The sequence below is a fragment of the Sciurus carolinensis genome, chromosome 7 (genome assembly GCF_902686445.1).
Source record: "Sciurus carolinensis chromosome 7, mSciCar1.2, whole genome shotgun sequence".
NCBI lineage: Eukaryota > Metazoa > Chordata > Mammalia > Rodentia > Sciuridae > Sciurus > Sciurus carolinensis.
The window spans coordinates 120,173,826-120,200,924 of record NC_062219.1 but is presented as its reverse complement, the minus strand read 5'-3'; the positions used below and the strand labels follow the sequence as shown (position 1 = coordinate 120,200,924).

General features: G+C 39.5%; 1 protein-coding gene across 2 annotated transcripts in view; it reads right to left on the bottom strand.

The window, feature by feature from the left end:
- Ilrun (inflammation and lipid regulator with UBA-like and NBR1-like domains) overlaps positions 1-17,852 on the bottom strand; it is a 76,098-nt gene extending 58,246 nt beyond the window's left edge. For both annotated transcript variants that reach the window (XM_047558067.1, XM_047558069.1), the window contains exon 1: positions 17,508-17,852. In XM_047558067.1, the coding sequence (XP_047414023.1) occupies positions 17,508-17,665 (158 nt within the window). In that variant the 5' untranslated portion in view covers positions 17,666-17,852. The remainder of the gene's footprint in view (positions 1-17,507) is intronic.
- Between the last annotated feature and the right edge of the window lie 9,247 nt (positions 17,853-27,099).

Below are 27,099 nucleotides of genomic sequence, written 5' to 3'. Positions count from 1 at the left end.
GCAACTTAGCAAGGTCCTAAGTAACTCAGAGAGAAGCTGTCTCTAAATAAAAATACAAAAAAGGGTTGGGGAGGTGGCTCAGTAGTTAAGTGCCCCTGGATTCACTCCCCAGTACCAAAACATGCACGAATGCGCGTGTGCACGCACACACACATGCACACACACTCAAAATTAATGTTTCTAATAGCAGAATACCTAAAGGAGACAAAGGACAAAAGCACAACTGACAGATTTAGAATTAATTAACAGAGGAGCACATTGATTTCCAGGGTCAATTTTTATCCAAGGAATTAACTAGCATTTTTTTCTCTATTTAGATATTATTCTTTCCTAACTACACGAAAGATGCTTGTTCATAGTAGATATTTGGGGGGAGGGAGGTTTAAGGAAGATTGAATCCAGGGACAATGCACTTTGGAGCTATCGCAAGAGCTGATTTAAATTTTAAGACATGGTCTAAGTTGCAGAGGCTGACCTCAAAGTTATGATTCCCTTGCCTTGGCCTTCTAAGTAGCTAGGACTATAGGCCTGGGCCACCATACCAGGCCTCCCTGTAAAAAATAGAAGAATTAAAGTGAAAGCACACAGAATAAAATAAAAATAAACTATAATTCCATCTGCCAATGATAATTATTTATAATTCATTCTTTATTCTTTTAGTCCATTTGGGTGAAGGAAAGTTACCTATTACCAGCATTCACAACTTGATCAATCGTTCAACTGGCATACCAAAATTTTGTCATATTCAATCACAAAAATCATAGTAAAAATGAGAAGGCAGAATAAAAACTTAGATGCAAATTCAGTCTTTCCTTTCAACTTCCAATTAAAAACTGCAGGCTGAATCCTCTTCAGGATACAGTGGGAAATTAGAGAAGTACCCCATTTACAATGAGGACCTCCCTAAAAGGCCCAGGAATTAATAGCACCAGGTGCCCTGCAACTGACAGTGAAGATAAGGACAAAAACAGGAGAAGGGATGTATTTGCCTGAACTCAACAGCTAGACCTAGGATCCCCTAATGTAGCCTTAATACTGCATGGCCTGGTGACTGCCCCACCCTGGAGGAAATGGGTGGGGTTGTTAAGCCACAGCTAAAAAGCCTTACAGTCACAGTCATACCACTGCTCCCAACCCCTCTCCCCCACCTTTTTTTTTTTGAGACAAGTTGCCTAGGGTCTCGTTTAGTTGTTGAGTGTTGAGGCCGGCCTTGGACTCCTCTGCCTCAGCCTCTAGAGTCACTGGGATTACAGCTGTGTGCCCTCCCAATCATTTCTGTATCTTACTCTAGGAGTATCTAGCTAAGAACATCCTTATATTCATCATCTAATACAAAAGACGAAAGCAAACAGAAAAAAGCAACTTGAAGAAAACAGCATTGAAGAGATCTACCAGAAAACAGCCAAAATTTTGTCAAAAGGTAAAAAGAGAAAAACATTTAGAGAAGCACAGAAATTTAGAGAATATTTTTCTCTTAAAAACAGGAGCTCCGGGGATGGGGAGATAGCTCAGTCGGTAGAGTGCTTGCCTTGCAAGCACGAGGCCCTGGGTTCCATCCCCAGCACCAAAAAAAAAAAAAAAAAAAAAAAAAAAAAAAAAAAAAAAAAAAAAACAGGAGCTCCAAGAAAAGAGAAGAGTCAGACACAGTGGTGCACATCTATATTCCCAGCTCAAGTCATCCTCAGCAACTTAGTAAGGTCCTAAACAACCTAGTAAGACCCTGTCTCTGTAAACAAAAACAGTTGGAGATGTGTCTCAGTGGTGAGCATGCACTAAGGAACACACACACACACACACACACACACACAGAGTCTGGGAATGTAGATCAGTAGTGAAGTGCACCCAGGTTCAAGTCCCAATATCAAGAAGGAAGGAAGGAGGAAAGAGAACAGAAACAACTAAGGGTAGGAAATCAAAGAATTAATTCAAGAAATTTTCCAAGAGGAGGGTGTCCACATTGAAGGGGCTCACCAAAGTTGAGCACAATGTATGAAAATACATTCTGAGGTGCATCACTGTCAAATTTCAGAACACCAGAGACACAAAGTTACCAAAAGCTTCCAGAGAGGGAAGAATATAGGATTTATTCAAAGACAACAAAGAATCAGAACAGTTATCGCATTTCAGCATTATTGGTAAAATACAAATGACAAAGGATCATGGCCTTGGAGAGTCTGAGAAAAAGCATTTTCGAACTTAAATAATTGCTACCCTGTCAAACCCTGGGGGAGCAACCAAGTATCAGAGTAAGATTTAAAAACGACAACAATAACAACAACAGCAAAAACCCACCAGATTCAGAATGCAAAAGACCCACATTTTATCTCCTCTGCACTCTCAGGAAGTTAAGAAAAAAAAGGGGGGTCCAGGAAACAGGGGCAGCAATGGTGTTGAATGAAATTCCCAGGGTGAGAGGTGTGCAGCAGATTTAATTCAATAAGCAGAGATCAGAGCAGGTCAACTGCCTTAGAAAAGACTTCAAAAGATACAGCTGATCAAATACCTAAAATGCCTAAACCTACTGAGAAGAAATTATAAAGCTGGAAGGAATTGAGGATAACTTAGTTTAAAAGAAAATTTCATTCGCTGGGTGCAGTGGCAAAGGCTTGTAATCCCAGCAGCTTGGGAGGCTGAGGCAGGAGGATCGAGAGAGAGTTCAAAGCCAGTCCCAGCAACTTAGCAAGACCCTAAGCAGCTCAGTGAGACTGTCTCTAATAAAATAAAAAAAAGGCCTGGGGATGTGGCTCAGTGGTTAAGAGCCCCTGGATTCAATCCCTGGTACCCCCTCCCCACAAAATTTCGTATTCAACTGAGCAAATAAAAAAAATCAAGACAAGTGTCTCCCTCAGGGTAGCTTAAGACTGTGCAGGAAAGGAAAAGTAATCTAAATACTATAGTGGATCAAGTGTCAATAAGTATTTAAATAGCTATAACAAGATAAATATTGAAAACTGTTTTGGCCAAATTATAAATAACTAAAATGAGAGAGCAAAAGATGGAGTAAGTGGAAACTAACAATTACTGTGTGCTAGGCACAATTCCAGAATCTTTTTTTTTTTTTTTTTTCAGTTTTAAGTGGACACCTTTATCTTTATTTTTTTAATGTGGTGCTGAGGATCGAACCCAGTGCCTCCTCACATGCACTAGGTGAGCACTCTACTACTCTACTGCTGAGTCATAACCCCAGCCCCACAATTACAAATCTTAGCACATTAATTGAACTAATTCTCAGATAAAAACATTGGAGATATATATATATATATAGATAGATAGATAGATAGATATATGTATATGTATGTATGTATATATATATATCTATATATATCTATATATAGATATATATACACACACACACACACACACACACACTTCCCTTTAAAAATACTTTTATTGTTTGATATGGGGGTCTCACTATGTTGCCCAGGTTGGCCTCCAACACCTAAGCTTCCCTCACCACAGCCTCCCAAGTGGAGGGAATACAGTGTGCAACATAGCACCTGACTCCTTTAAGAATAATTTTAAGTAAACATAAAACTCTGACTACAGCCCTGATAAAACAAGAAATGTACACCAATGCAACAGAAGACAACACATAAAAACAAGCTCAAACACAAACACACACACACACACACACACACACACACGTCTTCAATATAATAAAAGACAGTATTTCAAATCATGGGGAAATGTAAATTTTTCAATAAATGGAAGAAATGACTAATCATCTAGAAAATGTTAAATATGGACCTACCATATTTCCAAATAAATATCAGCTATTATAAAACATTTACAAAAAAGAAGAGAGAGAAAATTTCCTAACAAGCTTAACAAAGTCTAAAGACATCTACTTGTTCCAGCTTCTATCAATACAGAGAACAGTTCTTTTTCATAAAAAGGCGAGAAGAGGAACTTAAATCTGAGTGGAAAATGGAAGAAAATAGAATAACTTCTCATTAGCATGCACAAAGACTCTGGGATCTTACTGATTAAATGCATGTCCACGAAAGCACAAAAACAACAGAATGATGGTTAGTTCTAGAGGTGGACAAGAGGGGGCACAGGAATTTATGAACTATCTAAACTTTTCACAAGAAATACATACTAATACCAGGCATGGTGATGCACACCTATAATCCCAGGCACTTGGAAGGAGGCAAGAGGATTGAAAGTTCAAGGCTAGCCTGGGCAACTTTTATGGCTAATAAAAGAAATTTAAAAGAACTAGAGTAAATAGCTCAGTAGTAAAGCACCCCTGAGTACAATCCTCAGTAATGCAAAATAAATAGATTAATTTTAAAAAATGAAAAAAAAATTAAGATTACATATCCAAATGGAAGTTTAAAAAGGCAAGGCACAAATAGTAAATTTGAAAAATAGGAACAAAGTAAAACTTACAAATAACCATTTTCTTTTCTTTTTTTGTACCAGGGATTGAACCTACAGGCGCTTAACCACTGAGCCACATCCACAGTCTTTTGTTGTTGTTTTTTGGAGACAGGCCTAAGTTGCTTAGGTCCTCACTAAATTGCTGAGGTTGGTCTCAAACTTGGACTCTTCCTGCTTCAGATTCCCAAATCACTGGGATTACAGGGTGTGCACAACCACACTGGCCATTTTTCAATCTCCAGAACCATAAATAACAAATAAAATCCATTTTTAGAATGACCAAGACCCCCACAAAGTAAAGCGATTAAAAGGTAATTTTAAACATGAAAAAGTTGGAGGTGTAGTACAATGGTACAGCACTTGCCTAGCATACGCAAGGTCCTGGGTTTGATCTCCAGCATGGGGAAAGGGGAAGCATTAACAAGCAGAATAATATTCAGTAATAAAAAATGAATTTCTGCATATGATACGTGCTATAATATGAAAACAATGCTAAGGCAGAGAAACCAGTCACAAAAAGGCTACACACTATGTGTTTACTTTTATATGAAATGTCCACAAAAGGCAATCCATAAAAATCAAAAACAGAATTGTGAGGGCTGGCGGTGTAGTTCAGTGGTGGAGTACTTGCTTAGCAGGTGTAAGGTTCTGGGTTCCATCCTGTGTTGCAAAAACAAACGAACAAACAAAACCACCAGAAAGCTGGTTCCCTGGAGCAGGGGTGAAAAGTGGAAACTAATCAAACTGGCACAAAGAAGTGACAGAAATGTTCTAAAACTGGATTACAAAGGTGACTGCACAACTCTACTAAAAATCCCTGCACTACACACTTCAAATACGTGCATTTTATAATATGTAAATTGTAACTCCTTTTTCCTCCCTTTCTCTTTTTTGCTTTAGACACCAAAAGGTAAAGAAATTTAAAGGTAGTTTCAAAATGTGGAAAGGCTAGGGGCCTAGTCCGATGCTAGAGTAGCTGCTAGCATATGCAGGACCCTGGTTCAATCCCCTGCATCCAAGGCCTCAAACATGCTAGCAAGTCCTCTACTGCTGAGCTATATCCTCAGTCCTTTTTTTTTTTTTGAGACAGACCTGAGTTGCTTAAGTCCTCACTAAATTGCTGAAGCTGGTCTCAAACTTGCAATCCTCCTGTTGCAGCTGTAATATTTTTAAATGGAAATAAAAAGTCACTAATCTAGCTGAGGTTGAGACTTGTTTTAAAATACTATTCTCCTGGTGGAAACAAAAATGGAAAAAGGGCAAAACATTAATGATTATAAAATCTAAATGGTAGGGTACACAAGGTTTATTATACTTTTGTCCACAATAAAAATTTAATATATTAGCAGGGTGAGGTGGTATACAACTGTAATCCCACCAAATTGTAAATCCCGCCTCAGAAGGCTGAGGCAGGAGGATTCCAAGTTTGAGAACAATCTCAGCAATTTAGCAAAACCCTGTTTCAAAATAAAACATTTTTTAAAAGGCAGGGCAGGTGGGCTGAGGATACAGTTCAGTGGTTAAGGAACCTGGGCTTCAATTCCTTTTATAAAAAAACAATATTAATAAGTAACCATCACACACATACACAAAACATATAACTTCACCAGAAATCAAGGAAATGCAAATGAAAACAAGTAACACCTTTTCAAGTAATACCTTTTACTTACTGGATTAAATCTACCTGGAAAAAAAAAAATAAGAACTTGCAACTCCCAGAAAGCAGGCTTTCCATTATCTATAAAGATTAACTGGTACATTCTTCATGGAGGCAATCTAGAAACATTTACAAAATTTCTAAAAAAAAAACAAAAACAAAACAAAACAAAACAAAAAAAAACCATACCTCTGACTTGCCAATTCTACTTCTAAAAATTTGTTCCAAATAAATACATGTCATATGTTACAACAAAAACAGATTATGAGACAGGAGCAAAAATACAAGTCTGTGACCCCAGGCCTAGGCATGAAAATGTCAAATTCAAGGGCCACCTTAACAACCTAGCAAGACCTTGTCTTGAAATAAAAAAGGCTGGGGGATAAACTCAGTGGTAGAGCACCCCTAGGTTCAATACCAGTACTGCAAAAAAAAAAAAAAAAAAAAAAAAAAAAAAAGGATTAAGAGAGACGTGAAATGATTAAACACATAGCAGATATGTGTTACAGCAAAAAACAAATCAAAATTCAATAAAAGTAAAATCAAGACCAACACTCTGTCACTAAGCTACAACCCCAGGCCAGGCCTAACTACATCTTGACCCTTGGTTGGTTGAATTCTTAGAATCTAAGACTGCAAATATAGGCTACCTGTACTGGGAGCCATGAAAAAGGGACTTGGAGAAAAAGTTACAGTGCATTTAAGTGAAAAAGTAGGTTACAAAGCAACATGGATAGTATGATCAATTTTAACATAAAATAAATGATATGCCTATGAATATCTATATATGTACATATGTGAACACAAACCGACAGTGGTGATTAAGTAGTATTACAAGTGACTTTATTCTTTCTTAGACATTTCTGAACTGCTGGATTTTTGTATCCATCTTTATTACTTTTATAATCAGAGAAGAGAAAAAAATTTCATTTTGGAAAATGGCAAACCTCTTTATGTAAAATGGACAAAGGGCAAGTTCAGCCAATGCATGAATACAATGGGCTTCAAGCACATGAAAGTACTCATTAGAAATGACAAAATACAAATTAAAACAAGATCCCATTTTTAAACTATGAAGTTGAAAAAATTTAATTACAATATGCTGCACGGATGAGGTATCAAAGAAATAGTCACTCATTATAGTTGTGGCAGAAATACAAATGAGTCCAGTATCTGTGGGGAAAACAATTTGGCAATTAAGTATTAAGAGCATTAAAAGCCATGTTTATCTTTAGCCCAGCAAATCCTTAGCCCAGTAATTGAATTCTAGGAATGAATCCTAAGAAAATAAGAATGTGGGCAAAGATTTAGCTCCAAGAATATTCAATACTGAATTCATATTGATAAAACATTGAAAACAACTTATATATTAAATAAAAAGGGATTATTAAATTATCCTATGTTCACATAATGGAATACTATGAAGCCTTTAAAGGTAAAAGTGCAGAACCATATTTATTAAGAACAGAAAGGAGGCCTGGGGTTATGGCTCAGTGGTACAGTGCTTGTCTAGCACCACATAAAAATAAAAGTACTGTGTCCATCTACAACTAAAAAATATTTTTAAAAAATACAACAGAATGAATTCAGGTTAGCGGTAGAACGTGTGCTTACTGTGAGGCCATCAGTTCGATCTCCAACACCAAAAAAAAAAAAAAAAAAAGACCATAATAGATTAAATGAAGACAGATTACAGTGTTGTGTACTGTATAGAAGTCTCCCCACCAAGACTCTCGTACCCTCAGAACCTGGGAATGTTGCCTTACTTGATAACAGGGTCTTTGCAGATGAAATCAGTTAATACAAGGGCACACAAAATTGGGGTATGCCCCAAATGTGCATGATGTCTTTATGAGGAGATTTGGAAACCATGAAGGCCAAGTAACCACTGAAGAGGAGGTCAGAATGATGCAGCTACCAGACAAAAGGCCAAAAATTGGCATGAGCCACAGAAAACTAAGACAAAGAAAGGAAGAATTCTTCACTAGAACATCAAATGGAAAAATAAATAAGTAAATAAAGAATAAAGAATTTAAAGGGAACAGAGCCCTGCTAATACCTTAATGTGGTATTTTGCCTCCAAAAATGTGAAAGAACGTATTTCTGTTGTTTCAAGTCACCCTGTTTGTTATATGCTAGAAAACTCACACAGGAGTACAAACAGACTCTGGTCCCACACTGCTTTTTATGTTTGAATCTCACTTCCACCCATGTGACAAGGTTAAGTTATCTAACCACTCTGAGCCTCTTTCGACCTTTTCTGAAAAATGAGGTAACAGTAGTTCCTAGAACTATTGTGGGCATTAAATTACATATTAAACACAAACTGCTTAAAATAATATCTAGAATATAGTAAATATTATTTGTAAATACTGTTTGTAAAGCTATCACAGGTACACAAACAATACAGAATTAGAAGGATATAACACTAAAAAGTTAACATTTATTATGTCTGGGTCCTGTGAGTATGGCTTTTCTTTTCTTTTTGCATATCAATTATTTCTAACATCCACAATGAACATAAAGTATTTATGTCACAATGTATAATTCAAAATAATAAATTATATTTTCTAAAAATTAAGCTGTGGTTACTGTCAGTTGTATGCAAACCCCATCCTCCAATCAGTTCTCTAAAGAACGTGTTATCAAAGTTATCGGAGGGGAGTGAAAAATAAAATTTTCTTTAGAAAATAAATGTTCACCAGAAAGCACTTTTAAAGCACTTTGTGTATCATTCAATCAATCATTAGGAGGTGGCTGCACCTTAATAGGCTGTAAATCACTGACTTCAAGTACAGTAATTCAAGTATGAACCCTCCGAAACTTGTTGCAGACCCAAGGCTCACAACACTGGAGATAAACATAATTACACATTCATTTTTAACAGTGAGTCTTTAAACTGAGTCTCTAAATTAGGGAATAAATTGCTCCCCCTCCTAAGACATATATAAACTTTGACAAATCATTAGGACACCACTTAAAAACCAATTACTCTTCCAATACATGAAAAATGTATGTTACATTTGCACAGATGATTTACTAAGAGTTAAACGTCTTCAGTGAGTTTTAGTCTTATTGCATTTTGAGTTCCTAAGATAATCAACTGATAAATTGCATTCTCTGACAATAATACTACATAAATTCAGATGAGCTCACTACTTGGTAGTTTACTTCTTAACACAACAAAACCAAGTTTTAATAAAAGTATATGTAATTATAGGATGGGAGTCTCTTAATACAGAGGAAGAATTATACTGTACTAGAAATGACCAAAGTACACCATCACATTGTTAATTTTAAAAAATGTGTGTGTGTGTGTGTGTAGCCAGTTGTGCTGGTGCACAACTATAAATCCAGAAACTTGGGAGGCTGAGACAGGAGGATCACAAGTTAGAGGCCAGTCTCAGCAACTTATCGAGATCCTATCTCAAAAATAAATAAATAAATAAACAGGCTGGGGATGTAGGCCACTGGTAAAGCAACCCTGGGTTCAATTCCCAGTACTAAAATTTTTTTAAAAAATCTATAAACAGCCTGAAAAGGGGTTTAATTTATAGTTTGCTATTTCAATAGCACTAGACTTCATTCCATAAAAATTATGCTTTTTCTTCCATCTACCTTCATGTACTCCACTTCAACAGATAATTACTCAACACCTACTATGTATAAGGCATTGCCTAAGATGCTCAAGGACAAAGACTGTTGGGGGGGGCATTTTCCTCTCAAGAGTGGGTGTGTGAGCCAGATGCAGTGGCTCGGGAGGCTAAAGTAGGAGGATTTAGAGTTCAAAGTTAGACTCAGCAACTCAGCAAGACCCTAAGCAACTCAATGAGACTCAGTCTCTAAATAAAATACAAAACAGGGCTGGGGATATGGCTCAGTGGTTGAATGTCCCTGAGTTCAATTCCTGGTACCCCCCCCCCCCAAAAAAAAGTGTCGATGTGTGTACATGATAAGTGTTATTTTAAAAAAATAAAGTGGAGCTCAGAGAAGAGATCACTATTAAAAGTTATTAGTATGCCAGTTCCATAAAACAGAATTTCATCAGAAGAAAGGAAAGAAGAATGCTTAATATTAGGAAAGCAAAAGTATGTGTGAGCAATGAGCAGCCGTCTAGTTTGAATGGGGCCAGAAAAAGCAGGATAACTAATACAAGGATGTGCCAGGAAAGGCAGTACTTATAGTAAGTACCATATTTAATAGTTCTTGGCTAGAGGTGTAGTTCAATAGTAGGGCAGTTGTCTAGGATGCACGAAGTCCTGCCTAGGTTCAATGTCCAGCTGCAAAAACAAACAAAAACTGAAAATAATCTTTGTAGGGTCTTCACACTGAAAGTCAAGCTTAAAGCTCTCTATCTGGAAGGTAACAGACACTGTTTAAAGATTCGGAGAAAAGGTAGGTCTAGATCGAAGCTGTGATTTAGAAAGATTTATGTGGTATGTCCACAAAATGAACTGGAATGAAAAACATTAGGTACAGAAAACCAATTGGGAGCCTATGCCTCTGTTACCCTGTTAAACTGGTAACATAACCTGCAAACTAAAGTTGTGGCAGAAGGAATGAAAAAGAGACAGTTGAGAAGTGCACTGCCAAATCCAGGTGCAAATGAACTGGATTTGGCAAACTGGGGTGTGTCAAGGAAAGAAAAGGCCTTGATGATAACAGTTCAAATCTAATGTTTAGAACATAGGAGCTATTTAACAGAACATGGAAAAGTCAGAAACGAAAGGTGGTTCAAGCAGAGGAAAGGGATAAATTGATATTTTAAACACATTTAGTTTTTTGGGGGCCAATAGAAAACTGCACACATTTCTGTTCCAACTTTTAGTAACAGGCCAAAAAGAATATAGTATATATTTAATACAAATAAAGGATATACATAATACAGAAATCAGTGAGATACCATTCCAGACCATAAACATGACCAAAATTAAGCTCCATAAAATGAAGTGATGCTTCACACCACAAGCAAAAAATTAACTCAGAATAGGAGTGATGACATAAATGTAAGAATTAAAACCATAAAACTCTAAGAAGAAAACACTGGATAAATCTTCATGATCTTGGGTTTAGCAATCAATTCTTAAGATATGACACCAAAAACAAGCAATGGGGGAAAAAATGCCATGGACCTAATCACTAAAGAAATTAGAGTATCAAAGATTAGAATCAAGGAAAAAGACAACAGACAGAAGGGGGGAAATACCTGCAAATCCCGTATCTGATAAGAATCTATTTCTAGAATATAAAGACCATACAGTTCAACAAAAAGACAAACCCAATTTAAAAATGGGCAAAGAACTTGGATATTTCCCCCAAGAAAATACACAAATGGCCAGCAAGCACATAAAAGATGTTTAATATCATTAGTAATTAGGAAAATGAGAACCAAAATCATAATGAGGCATCATTTCATATTCACTCAAACAGCTATAATTTTTTTTTTTTTTTTTTTAAGTGAGCAAGTATTGGTGAGGATTTGGAGAAATTGGGACAGACTCTCCTACACTGCTCACGGGAATGCAAAAATCATTCAGGCACTGTGACTTTTCTTTTGGGGGGTTGTTTTTTGTGGTATTGGAGACTGAACCCAGGGCCCTGCACATGCTAGACAAGTACTGAGCTACATCCACAACTCTTGGAAAACAGTTTGGAAGACACTCAAAACTACAGAAAAGCTCTTTCGACCCTGCAATTCCACTCCAAGGTATATATCCCAAACAACTGCAAACAAGTACTCACTCACACATGTACATACATATTCAAAGCAGCAACCTTTCCTTCCTGGTTTCACTCAGGAAATCTGACTACAATATGCTGCTGTTCTTCCATCAATTCTAACCCGCCATTTCAAAAATTAACTTCTAAGAAAGCAATATGTCCACAGCAGGCACAGGATCTTTGTGAATCCTGATTCTATTTGATTCAGTTCACTCCTGTTATAAAATTTTACTCGGTTAACTCAAAATTAACAAGAATGTTTTCTCAGTATCCTGCAACTTTTCTCTGACAGTTTCAGGTATGCGGGTTTCCTATTAGAGAACAAATTATAACAAGAGCTGTCTTCTGCTTCTGTATTACACTATCTGCTATGGATCTATACAGAACATATTTGTTTAAATATTGCCTAGTTGTTAGGTTTTTGTTGTTATGTATTAGATCAATTTGGGGTAGAAGGGAGTAGGAAGATGGGAGGTGGTAAAGGAGCCCCATCTGCCTGTCTTGGCTAAAAGGATAATTAATCCTAACTCATGATTGGAAATGCAAGTCCTTCAGTAATAGCACAATTAAAAGACTTTCTGCAGGACAGTGAGATATTTGTCATTGTGTCTCTTCAGAATTAAAATAAGCCAGTCCCAGTGATGAACATCTGTAATCCCAGTGACTGAGGTAGAAGAATTGCAAATTCAAGGCCAGCCTGGGCAGTTAAGAGGGACCTTGTCTCAAAATGAAAAGGGAGGCTGAGGCAGTAGGATGGCAAGTTAGAAGTCAGCCTCAAAAACTCATCGAGATCGTTTCAAAATAAAAAATAAAAAGGAGTGGGAGTGTAGCTCAGTGCTAAAGCACCCCTGGGTTCAATTCCCAGTATCAAAAATTAATATGATTAATAAAATAAAAAGGGATGAGAATTTAATCCAGTGGAGTGCCCAAGTTTAATTCCCAGCACTGCAAAAAACAAAAACACCTAAAAGAACTCTGCCTGCTGTATTTTATTTTATTTTATTTATTTATTTATTTATTTTTTGTACGGGGGATTGAACTCAGGGACACTTAACCAACTGAGCCACATCCCCAGCCTTTGTATTTTTAGACACAGGATCTCAACAAGTTGCTTAGCACCTCCCTATTGCTAAGGCTGGCTTTGAATTCACAGTTCTCCTGCCTCAGTCTCCCAAGTCGCTGGGATTACAGGCGTGAGCCACTGCACCCAGCATAAACTATTTTATATTAACCAAGAGTCTCAAATTATATGTACCAGGTTAAAAGAAGTATAAAAGGAGACTATGTAAAACAGTAATTCCCAATTTTAACAATTCAACAGGGCTACCTGGAGGCATCCTAGTATTTGCAACACCAAAACTGCACAGTCTTTGTGATGGAACCTTTCCATACCCTCTTCCTAAAACTACTATTCGGAATATTTATTTTGGGGGGTGCAGGGAGTGGAAAGGCACTAGGGATTGAATTCACGGGCTCATCAATTCACGGGTTCATCATGCCAAGCAAGCACTCTACCAATGGGCATAGTCCCTCACACACATTTTTAAAGGATAATAATAATGTATCAAGTTTTATTTCCATTACAAGGGAACTTTTTCTTAGATTAACTACAATAGATCAGAAATTCATTTAAACTGGGTATGGGGGCATGTTCCTGTAATCTCAATGGACTCAAGGTTGGAGGATCACAAATTCACGGCCAGTCTGAGCAACTCAATTTAGTAAGGCCCTAAACAACTTAGTGAGACCCTGTCTCAAAATAAAAAATAAAAAGGGCTGGGAATATACCTCAGTGGTAAAGTGACCCTGGGTTCAATTCCCAGAACTCCCTACACCCCACCCCCAAAGAAAAGAACAGCCAGAAGCACCATGAGATCATATCTGAGGTTCGAGTGAGTTTCACATTTATGTTCTGATTTATTCCATCACCTAGTGGTTATATCTTTATCTAGCAGGGGTGCCTTTGAGTTCGGTAGAACATTATTTTACAAAACTATTTCTCCAAGTTACTTTTCTAGAAAACAGGTTCCATTTACCGTACACAGGTGTAATGTTAGAAAACACGCAAGGCTCCTGGAGGCTACCTGGAGGCATCCTAGTACTCGCAACACCAAAAGTGCACAGTAATAGCTTAATGAACAGGAGGGAGAGAAACTGCCAATGTTGCCTACATGTTATTAATTTATCTACAGCTACAACAGCTATAGTGAGAAATAAGTCCAATACTAGCTCCTAGACTAATATCCTCTAATCTAGAAATATCACTTGCCCCTTCAACGCTAAAGAACAACTTAATTGAAACACATACACAATAGAGACAAATGCCTTTGAGAGCCAGAAGCACGTTTAAAATTTTATGTGACACTGACCTGCAATTTAAAATTGCCTAAAATGGTAAAATTTTATATGTATATTTTACAACTTTTTTAAAATCATGCAAATTCCCATGAAAAACATACGTATATAAACCAATTGGACTACATTAAAGAGCATGAACCTATTAAATTGAACTTTTTAAAAAATACTTTTTAGTTGTAGATGGACACAATATTTTTATTTATTTGTATGTGGTGCTGAGGATTGAATCAGTACCTCATGCATGCTAGGCAAGCACTCTACCACTGAGTCACAACTCAGCCCCTAAATTGAACATTTTTAAATTTTAAGTAGTTGAAAACTTTTAGAGAAGTGAATTAAAAGCTTTCTGATCTCTTAAGGAAGGTGTTTATTAGCAGCATCACTGGTCTCAGATATAAACACTACAAATGAAAAGAAAGTTTGATTCTAAATTAAACAAATAGAAATACCTATATGACTCTGTCAACCTAGCCAAAAATTTTTGTTAGCAGGGAAGATAATTTTCAGAACCAAAACATTCAATTTAGTCACTTTTTCAAAAAATGACAAAAAATAAATTGTTACTCTTGGGGGAAAGGGCATAATATTTCAAATCTGAGCTTCATTTTGGAAGACTCATGGTCACTTTAAAACAATGTTAATTTACCACACTATTTTTAACACTAATCAGACAAGTGAATGGTTATTTATTATAATCCAAAACTAGCACTTATGAAGTCACAGGGAGGTTAATCATCACCAATTCAACAGGTAACCACCACAGCACAGCAAGTTGGGTGATTTTTCCCAACCCATATTAGACTATCTGGACAGTTGCCCAAGTTAGACATTAAATGACACTTAAAGCAACACAATTCTAGACTACAGATATTTACTTCAGTAGCACACACATATTTTGATCAAGTATGCATGCATATCTGTATTTTACTAATTATGATGGGTGTTTTTAAAATAATCTGTCAAAATGAATTTAGAAAAGTTAACACAGGTATCAAAGTCTAATACTGGATTATGGAGCTAACAGGATCTCCTAAGAAAGAAAAGACAGACAAGTTTTTTTCAGTTCATAAAGAACATTCTTTATACAGCCAAAAAATAAGGTAATATGACTCAAAACTGAATTATCACTTCACTGTCTAGATTCCCAAAATGCTAACTTCCAGCTGCTTTCAAATCAGAACACAGGGTCAGAGGATTTATCTAGAATGCTTGAGGCCCTGGGTTGGATCCCCAGCAATACCAAAACATAAAATACTAAGAACACATTTTTTAATGCCTCATGACTTGGTTCAGAAAAGTATTTTGTTTTATACAGAGATAACACATCATCACTACACATACTACTCCACGTCTCTGAGTTTAATCGTTTTTTTATTTAAAGACTCAAAACGGAATTTTTATAGCCCCATTGTTTTTATTTTTTCTCATCCACACCATGCATCACCTACCACCTCACTTTTCACAACACCTAAAAACGAACAATCTCAGATATTAATCATACACACCTCAAGCACATAAAATTCATTACACTAGTTTTGTAGCCATAATAATTGTACTAATAAACACTGACTTTAAAGAACTAAAAACTTATAGGGCAGCATTTAGTTAGTTAAATTTGCCAGGGTATGGGGAGAAGAAAGATCCTCCTCTACCAAACTGGCAGCAACAACAAGCCAAGTTTTCTACGCTGAACTAGTATAAACAAGGAAGAAAAAGCTGGAGGTGGGAAGCAGGCAGGCAAAGAACAACTCTCCAGATAAGATTTTACTTCTAAATTTCATCAGAGTAATAGCTCTGCAATAACCCTATCACTCTACTTAAACACTACAGGTTGGTGATCAGAAAACTATAGTAAACTACATTCCCTGTCTGAGATCATCTGGACATAGAAGTAGAAATGCTCATTTAATTCTAAAAACTATCCCCTGCATTCAATGCCTGGAAAGAATTTTCTAAACATCTAGAAACTCAGTTCCACTCTTGCTGTGATTGGTTTTAATAATAAAACAACAGGAACCACTGAAGATGTTGCACAGAAAATAAAAATTTACACATCACCTTTGGTTTAGCCACAGCTACAGAGGCTCCCATTTACAGATGAGCATCATTCAGAGTAGGTGAGGAGTGGGCTAAAAACCATACTTACAGCCCTCTGTTTCTGGTATTGACTGTGGCATTCGTTAGAAGTGGAAATAAAGGGGAGCTTGGTTGTGCAAGTGATGCCAAGAGAAACAAGATTCCAAATGTCAGGAGACTGAATGCCCCACAGAGAGCAAAGGGCACTCACCCCATTGCTTTTTGCCCAAAGAAAGATTAGTTGATTCACCTGAAAGCCTTTCAAAGGAAGTCTAATCGTGTCCACTCCCTCCCTCACCCTGAGTGAACTCAACAACCCCTACTCAGAGAACAGGGGGGAAGTTTTGCTTATCAAAAATAGCAAGTGCTGCTTCCAAAGCCAAGAAACACTCCTTTATGCGATAGTCTTCTGCCCCAATTCAGTCTCCTACAACCTAACTACAAGCCAAAAATACTTGGTTCCCAGCCTAACTAAAGTTCTCCATTTTCTCAAAGATCTATCAACTCCGTTTTCTTTCAAACAAGCTCCTCTCCACTCTCCGTATTCTGGAGGCCTTTCTCAAAATTCTCTCGCTGAACCCTTTGCCCAGGGCTCCAGTACCTTCAGAAAGTTCCTTCACCCGAGATCATCTCCTTTCTCCCACTTTTCCTAAGGTTCTGCCCAGGGCCCGTCCCAGGTCTAACACTCCCGCTCCTCCATTAGTAGATTCACTAGCAGATACAACTCTTCCCTGGCACAACTCTTCGGAAAGTCATGTACCTCACCATAACCATTTGTCTTCTCCCAAATATGCTTCCCCCCCCCCTTATCTCTCCTCGGAAAGACACACACACACACACACAACTAAGTGTAACTCCCAACTCTCTCCCGTCCCCCAGTCGTCCCCATTTAAAAAGCCTCCCCTAAAGTTTCTCTCCTAATTCTCAGCCTCAGCCCCTAACTTCAAACTAATCTTTTATCCCACTCTCCAGATCCAGATTTTCTGTGTTTTCTCCCAGTTCTACCCACTTACGCGTTTAAGGCCAAACCTTTTTCCCTCTTCCACCTTCCTGGAGCCCTAATTCTCCGCAGAACCTCGCCGACTTCCCCCCCGCGCAGTCTCCCTGGTCGCTAACTCTCCTTTAGCTCCGCTCAGCCCCTAAATTTCACCCCATGCCCCCGGAGCTCCCCCAGTAGCCCTCCCCGCCCCGAGAAAGAGGTCCACCTCACTGCCCGCCCGGCCCGCCCTGCAGCCAGGCTCGAGTGTCCCTTCCCTTCCCTCGGGGCCCCGAGGCCGCTGCCAGCCATGGCGCGGCGGGGCCGGCTCACCAGTTGGTCATGTCCAGGAAGAAGGCGCAGCCGGCCGGGTTGAGCTGGAAGCCAAGCAGTCGCTGGAACTCGGAGATGAGCACGTCCTTGTCGGTGGTGCCCAAACAGCTGAACTTCTGCATCAGCTCCGGGTCCAGATCCACGTCCATGCCCTCCATGGCGGGGGCCGGACACCCGCTTCCCCGCCTGCTCACTACCGAGCCGCCGCCGCGCCGCCAGGCCCGGGGACCGGAGGGGGCCCGCTGCTAGCCGGCGCCGCGACCCCGCTCCTTTGAGGTAGGCCCCGGGCCTCTCACCGCCTCATAGGGGGAAACTCACTCAGCCACTCACTCTCGGGCTCCCCCCCCTCCCACCCCCCCCAACGCCGCCACCTCCGCCGCTGCCGCCTCTCGCTTCTCCGCCACCTCCGCCTCCTCCCGCGCCGCGCCCACTGCGCACGCGCGCGTGCAGGCCCCGCCCCTTCCTTTCCTGAAGGACCACCCTTCAGTGACGTCACAACCCCGTGACGTCCCCCGCGTGACCTCACCGCGGCGGAGCGAGGGGGCGGAAGAGGGCAGGAGGAAAGGGCTGGCCCGGAGGAGAGGGGCGGCTCTTGGCCAAACCTCCTCCCCGCCGCGCCCCCATCCTCAAAGGGAGGAGCAAAAACCTAGGGTTGGGGAGGAGCTCGGGGATCTCCGTCTCTGACAACCCCACCATTTTGCAGGTGAGGACACTGAACTCTGGGAAGGGGCCCCGACTATGGCAAGGTCAAGTAACAAAGTGCACACGCAGGAATCAGCCTTCCCAGCCACGGGTCTGTCCCTCGCTCTAGAAAGACTTGTTTGTAGAGCCGCTTTCCCCGAAGGATGCTGCTGTGAATCCTTGGTTCCCGGCCACACTCGAGATGATTACCACAGATTTATCGGTGCTGTTTATGTTATGCAACAGTAGCATCTTGTCTCCAGAAGATAAAAGAAGCCTCAATACAAACATCAGACACAGGTCCAGACGAACACCACCCACTCCGACAGAACCAACCCTCTCAAAATACAGGTTTACGTCATGAGAATTTGGAAAAACTTGTTCTGTCTTTACAATTCAAGGCAAGTGTATATGGCACACTTAACCTGGTCAAAGTTCCATTTCAAAATCAAAAACTGAGAAAGAAGCTTAGATACTCTCCAACTCCTCTGTCAATAAGTGTGTGTTTTGTTTTGTTGGAAGGGGAGAATTCGTAGCAGGGATTGAACCCAAGGGCGCTTAACCACTGAACCACATCCCAGCCCTTTTTTTGTTGTTTTTAATTTGAGACAGGGTCTCGCTAAATTGCTTAGGGCCTCACTAAGTTGCTGCGGCTGGCTTTGAACTGGCAATCGTCCTTCCTCAGTCTCCCAGGCTTGAGGGAGAGGAATGAATAATAAATGGCCTGCCTTCAAGTAGCTTTCTGTCTAGTTTACAAATATGGCAAGGGGAATTAAGAGAGTTTACATGCCTTGTCCAAAAATACAATGCAGCAAAACTGGAACTCAGATTTCTGATTCCTTATGAAGTATGATTTCCATCACAATGTCAACAGAAGACAAGACTGGAAGAAGTGATCAATAGTGTCTGGGGTAACCAGGATGTTTAGGAAAGGGAAAACACTCTACTTCCTCTGCCTCAGTATGAAATAAGAATTAGTAAAATAAAGTAGCTTTGAAAACCTAGGTTCTAGTGGGCGTGGTGTCCCATGCCTCTAATCCCAGTAAAATTGGGAGGCTGAGGCAGGAGGATCAGAAGTGTAAGGTCAACCTCAGCAATATAGTGAGGCACTAAGCAACTAAGAGGCCATCTTAGTAAAAAGGGCTGGGGACTGAACTCAATGACAAAATGCCACTGGGTTCAATCCCCACTACCAAAAATAATTTTAATTAATTTTTAAAAAGTAAAAGTTAGGTTCTGGATCACACATTTGGGACTTAAATTCTCTTTCTGCCAATTATTAATAAGTGCCTACTGAGATAGGGTTGTTTTGCCAATTAAATGAGGCAGCAATATATAAACTCAATACAGTGTGCCATAAGATTGATAACTAGTAATGTGGTAAATATGAGGAGATGGCTGTGGGGTTAGAAAGTGAATCGAGTAAGCAGAGATTTCTTCACCTGCCCTTCTCCTATATTTCGGTTCCCTTCCCTTCCTATTCCTCTATTAAAGTATGAAATATACACCCTTTCTGTCTTTAGTTGCCCCACCCCTACAAATGACTATCTTGTGAGAAACAGACACCTTTAACAGCATATATTAATAAATAAAACTTATAAAGTTTACTATAAACATTTATCATTTATCATTACAAACATTTTTTTTTTTTTTGAGCTGGGGATTATACCCAGGACCTTGTGCATGCTAGGCAAGCACTCTACCAATTGAGTTATATCCCCAGCCCTATAAGCATTTTATAAGAAACTATTCTTGGGCTAGGCCTGGTGATACATGCCTATAATCCCAGCTACTTGGGAGACTGAGACAAGAGGATCACAAGTTCAAAGCCAACTTGGACAACTTAGCAAGACCCTGTCTCAAAATTAAAAAACACAAAAGGACTGGGATATACTTCAGTGGTAAAGTGCTTGCTTAGCTTATACAAGGCCCTTGGTTCAATCACTAGCATTACAAAAAAAAACAAAACAAAAGTAAAGAAAGAAAAAGAAACTATTTGGGGGCCTCTAGGAACTGTGTGGAAGTTTGAATCATTACCACAACATAACTTTGGGGTGGTGACAATTTTGGAATATTTCACTGATATTAAGGAAAATTCAGTCATCCTCCTTGTAGGTGAGCACATATTGTCTCAATCTTATGGATGATGGAATGGAAACAAATCATTAAAATCTTGGTTTTAAAGTTGAAAAGAACTGAGACTGTGTAGTCCAACTCCCCCATTTCACAGAGAAAGAAATTAAAACTGAGAAGGGAATCAATCATAGCTGTATGGCCCAAGATCATAACGCTAGCAAGGGATTTCCAAACTCTCAGTCTAGCACCCCATCTGCTATGTCCTGCTTCACTTCCTTAACATGCTGGATTCAATTTGGGTCTTACAAATAATCAGAAATTTTGACTCAAGAACTTGCTCTAACTTGCCATGTCCTTGGATTAAATTGTGTTGACCAAGGATTCAAAGACAATGTTCCTGAACCTGGTGACTCCAATAGAATGATAATTTGAAGGAAACTGAAAACTCTTAACCAATCCATGCTGTACTAGGAATTTAGCTCACACCCAAATTGTCCACATAATTCAAAGAAATCCTTGCAAATAAAAGACCTGAGTGGGTCAAAATTTCAGTCTACTGTAGGAATTATCTCCAAGGGGTAAACTACTCCTCAAGTGAATGATGAAACTTTGTGGGGAAATTTTGGTTTTCATTAGATTGGAGGTAGAATTCTATCCCTGAAGACCAAGAATGCTAAACATCTGTCCCTCCCTATCTTAGTTTGGGATGCTGTAACAAAACACCATAAAGTGGATGACTTATAAACAATAGTAATTATTTCTTATAGTTCTGGAAGCTGGAAAGTCCAATATCAAACTGCTGGCAGATTGTTTAGTGAGGGCCTACTTTCTCATAAAAATTGCCTTCTTGCCAGGTGCAATGGCACACATCTCTAATCCTAGCAACTCAGGAGGCTGAGGCAGTAAGATCACAAGTTTGAGACCAGACTCAGCAATTTATCAAGGCCCTAAGCAACTCAGAGAGACCCTGTCTCTAAATAAAATACAAAAAAGGGTTGGGAATGAGGTTCAGTGGTTAAGCACCCCTGGGTTCAATCCCTAGCAACAAAAACAACAACAAAATAGCGCCTTCTTGCTTTGTCACCACATGATGGAAGGGGCACAGCAGCTCTAGGTGACTTTTTTATAAGAGAGCTAATCCTGTTCACTAGAGCTCCACCCTCATGACCTAACCACTTCCAAATCCCCACCTCCTAACATCATCACAGGGGTATTAGGATTCAACATATAAATTTTGGAGGCGGAAGAACCACAAATATTCAGACTATAGCACTCCCCTAACCACTGTGCAGAAGGTGGCTAGCATGTTAGACATGAGGGAAGATCCCCTCCCTGCAATTAAATGCTTCTAGTGTAGGAATGGGATATGAAAAGGAAATGAGGCATTACCAAATTAGGAGATCCCCAGAAATGTGAATTTCTGTGTGTTTTGTTTTGTTTTGCTGGGAAGAGGGTCTGGAGAAGAACTGGTAGAGAGGCAAAGAGACAAATTGCTGGGCACCTCCAGCAGGAAGGAAAGCTGACAACAGTATTCCCCAAGGGCTTCTAGGTACTGTCCAGAGCCATGTCAGCAGGTGCCACCGCCTGGAATATGCCTAAGACCAGCATGTTCTTGGTCTGAATTTCTTGTCTGGTGTTTCGTATGAGAAATTTAAATGGATACCACTGACCCAGACCTGGTCAGTCTCAGGATTCTTCTCATTTAGTAGTTGAAAATCTAGGAGGAAAGTGATTCATCTCACCAGAACAGCCTAAATTGCCTCCAGACCTCCAAATCCTTAAGACTCAGAATTGCCAAGGTAAGATAGAACTATCTAAGGTCATGTCACAGGGTAACTGACTCAGAGAATACACACAGAGTCCAAATAGACTTTAGAGAATGTTATATCATAATAAATACCAACTTGTAGTCAAAAACTTCTGAATATACATCCAAACCATTGACCTTCTTTTTCTACAAACTATTAACAACTTTCTGAGGTGGCGTGCATTAGCTATATGAGATCAGCCAATCAGATCATTGTTTCTCTTCCTCCCTCTCCCATCCCTTCTCCCTCTCTTTTACCACCCAATTCACCCCTACTCTCTGAAATTTGGAAATGGAGTTCAATGAGTTCATGGAATGACCTGCTCTCTTTGCCTGAAAGTGAATGATAGAAATACAGGAAGAGGGCCAGGTATGGTGGCACAGGCCTGTAATTCCAGTAACTTGGGAGGCTGAGATTGGAGGACCACAAGTTCAAGGCCAGTCTCAGCAACTTAATAAGGCTCTGAACAATTTAGTGAAAGGGCTGGGAATATAAAGTGCCCGTGGGTTCAATCCCCAGTACCACAAGAAAAAAGAATCATAAAGCAGAATTATCTGTTACCATAGAAGGATAATCACTATATTCTTTTGTTGTTGTTGTTGTTGTTTGTACTAGGTATTGAATCCAGGGACACTTAACCACTGAACCATCTTCCCAGCCCTTTTTATTTCTTTATTTTGAGATGGGGTCTCGCTAAGTTGCTTAGTGCCTCTGAATTGCTGAAGCTGGCCTTGAACTTGAGATCCTCCTGCCTCAGCCTCCCAAGGCACTGCAGTTACAGGTGTGCACCACCATGCCTAGCACAATTCCTTCATTTTTAAGTGACAAAAGATATGGCAAAACAGTAGCATTATATGTGATCTAATTTTTAAGAGAGATGCATGAATAAGCTTGAGAGAGACATCTGGAAGAATACACTTGAACATATAACAATGATAGTCTCTGGATGTAGAGAATGATTGAAATTTTTACATTGTTATATGCTTTTTAAAAAAATGATCATGTAATAAAACATAGTCACTTCATCTTAAAGAAAAGAAAGTCAGATGACCTGGAATCTTGTTGACCATGAGTTCATTTCAGATCTTCACATTCTCCCTGGCAAGGGAGAAACCTCATGAACTGTAAAGCCAAGGACCAGTGTTAATCAGGAGGGCTCTTCAGCTAAGTAAGCAAACAGGCTTACTATGATCAACAGTGGCCCAGAAAGTGAGTCCTCATCCTGTGCTGCATGACTGTAGACAAATAATATAGTTTCCCTCATGAATGCAGAGAATTTTTTGGCAGTACTGGGGATTGAAGCCAGACACACACTACCACTGAACTATATCCCCAACCCTTTTTAATATTGTTTTGAGACAATGCCTCCATAAATTTCTCAGGTTGACCTCAAACTTGTGAGCCTCCTGCCTCAACCTCCTGACTATATGGGATTACAGGTGTGTAACTGTGGTCAGTTTCCTTATTTCTAAATAAGGAAAGCTGCATAAAGTTCATGGAAGTGGAGCAAAACTCAACAAAACTAGTATTGCATAAATATACCACAAACCAAAATCGCCATTCTGTGATTATTTCCCAGGTTTGCAGGTTTAAGCTAAGTTGGCGTAAGAGCTCATAAATGCAAAGCATTGAAGGACATTGGAGAAACAAGAACATACATTTCTATAGAAGTAGCAAACAGTACAAAGCAGTGTACGTTCATGTACCAAAGGAGTCATAGACAACGAGGTCGTGGGTCTTGGAAGAGTGTAGAGTCAGGGTTGGGCCAGGATGCTCAGCAGACCTGTGCAGGAGACTTGCCCCAGACTCTGGATACTTCTCCCCAGGTTTGAGGAACACATTAAAGTCAAGTGGAAGTGTTGAATAGGTTGAAGACCTTGACTTTTCTTTGTAGCCTCCCATGTTTCTGTTCTGACTACAAAAACATACCTATGCTGGGTGCAGTGGCTCATGCCTGCAATCCCAGGGGCTTGGGAGGCTGAGGCAGAAGGATCACGAGTTCAAAGCCAGCCTCAGCAAAAGCAAGGTATTAAGCAACTCAGTGAGACCTTGTCTCTAAATAAAATACAAAACAGGGCTGGTGGCTCAGTGGTTGAGTGCTGCTTAGTTCAATCCCCAGTACCAAAACAACAACAAAAAAAAAAAAAAAAAAAATATGAGTGACCCCCAGGGGAAAGAAAATACAACTTCAGGCATACTTAAGGGCTCGTTTTCCAAGTGAAGTGAATAGGTGAGGTTAGAGTAGCCCTTCAAGTTCAGCATCCACCCAGAGAATGATGGGAAAGGACAGAACTCCCACACTTGGTGCTTTTCCAGTTCCTTATCCCTGTTACCTACTTAAGAGACATACAAATGGGAAATCAGTATATCAGACAAGATCAGGCATGGTCAGGGTGGTATGGCCATAGATGGGCACCAGTATATCAAAAAGATAGCTCAAGGCTATCTTTTTTTCTGGACTGAGCATCTGATTCCCTGGATCTCTTTTTTCTTGCTGTGGCAAATGGGACAAGGCAAAATAAACCTGACTGTCTTTATTTGTCTCATGTCTTTTGGCTTAAATACACTCAAAAGAAGTAGTCCATTCTATCTTTCTTTCCTTCCTTTTCCCCCCTCTTCTTAACCACTTTAGTTTATCTGAACCAAAACATCTTCCAAGTAAACACCAAATCCTTACCTCTCCCACATGAAAAAGAAAAGGGTGGCTCCCATCTGCCTGTGTTCATTCTTTTCACTCTTTCTGACACCTGTGTCCCAATATGCACAACATCCTGCTGTCTGATCTCAGGTTATGTGAGAAAGAAAAAGAGAAAAAGGAACAAATATTTCCTGAAACCTAACAACATGCCAGATGTTGCTCACGTTAAGTGCTTTGATTCACTTAAACCTCACAATGAAATGAGATCAATATTATTATCATCAGTTTGCAGATAGGGAAATAGAGAGAGATGGAGGGTTTAAAGACTGTTCAAGGAGACACAGATGCTGAGAAAGCCAGTGCTCCAAATTTCTTCCAGTTCTAAGAATTTTATCTTTTTACCATGTTCAGCCTGGTTGTGTTTCTTTCTTTTTTTTTTTTTTTTTTTTTTTTTTTTTGCGGTACTGGGCATTGAACCCAGGGCCTTGTGCTTGTGAGGCAGGCACTCTACCAACTGAACTATATCCCCAGCCCCTGGTTGTGTTTCTATAGAACTATCATAATTTCCTTTCATTGGATTCCTTTGACGATCTTCAAGATCTTTTTAAAGGAGACTGGATGACAGCATGCTGATTTTAATACTAATTCCTTAAATGAATATAAAATCTTGTAGTTTTTCAACATATTCATATATTCTCTTATCTTACCCTTAAGGGGGAAAAAGTTATATTGAGTTATTTTTTAAGATTTTTTTTTTTTTTTTTTGACACCAGGGATTGAACTCAAGGGTGCTCAACCCTGAGTTATATTACCAGCCCTTTTTATTTCTTATTTTGAGACAGGTTCTCCCTCACTTGCTTAGGGCCTTGCCTAATTGCTGAGGCTGACCCAAAACTTGGAATCCTCCTGCCTCAGGCTCCTAAGGCACTGGGATTACAGGCATGCACCACCAAACCCAGTTGTTTTTTGTTTGTTCTTTTGCAGTGCTGGAGGTCGAACCCAGGGCCTTGAAAGGCAAGCACTCTACCAACTGAGCTATACCCTCAGTTGGTATAAAAGGTGGGCCAACACACCCACCTTTTAATACCCTTATTATTTGTGAAAGAATCATACATACATGTTTATTGCAAATAACTAAGGAACATAGAAAAGTATGAAGAAGAAAGTAAATCTGGACACTGGCATACACCTGTATTCCCAACAATTCCAGAAGTTGAGGCAGGAGGTTCTCAAGTTTGGGGCCAGCCTCAGCAAAGCCCTATGCAATTTAGAAAGACCCTATCTCAAAATAAAATATAGAAGAGCTAGGGATGTAGCTCAGTGATGAATGCCCCAAATTCAATCACCACTACTCCAAAAGAGAAGACAGTAAAAATTATCCTAAATCCCACTACCCAAAGACAACCACTGGAAGTGTTTCTGTAAATGTGTTTTTCTTTTACCTCTCCATTTGTATAATTTGCCTAAGTCTCTAGCCTGTTTTTCTTTTTTTCATTCAGAACATGTTGACAACAGCTTCTCTTTTCAGTAAGTGCAGATTTGCATCATCATTTTAACAACAGTTCAGTATTCCAACAGTATTTGTTCAATATTTTACTTGACCTGTCCCCTATTGATGAAAATTAAGACTACTACCAATTTTTATTTCCATAAAAAATTATTAGTTCCAACTTAAAGATTATAGAATTGAAGCTATGAGAAAATAAATGACCCCTTTTTTAAAACCTAGATCTGGAACTAAGCTGCTTAGGCCAGGCCCCAAGCTTCCTCTAAGAGGAAGCTCTTCCCAACTAACCACAGGAACAGGAAGCTGGAATTCTTGACATAGGATATGGATTTGACATATTAAAAATGAGATTTTTTTTTAACTCTCCCATTTTGTAAAAAGTCAAAGCTGAAGAGGTTGGAAACATAGCTCAGTATGAGAGCACTTAATAGCATGTGGTATGTGGATTCAATCCCTGGTTCGCGCGCGCACACACACACACACACACACACAAAGGGAAAGCTGGGCCTGCATAGCCAGGCACTATGGCACACACCTGTGATTCCTGAATTCAGGAGACTCAGAAAGAAGGATCACAAGTTCAAGGCCAGCTTGAGCAACTTAATGAGATCCTGTCTCAAAATAAAAAAATAGAAAGGGCTGGGAATGTGGTTCAGTAGTAGAGTGCCCCTGGGTTCAATCCCCAGTATTAAAAAAATGGAAGAGACAGACAGAAAGAAAGATAGAAAGAGGCCACATACAAAAGAATATGAACAGTTTAATTTCATCTGTGTTAAGTTCAGAAACAGGCAGAACAGCCATAGTGGTGGAAAGTGACCACTAATAGTCAGGGATACAGAACTTGGGAAGGACTTGAGGGGATCTTTTGGGCTGAATGGATAA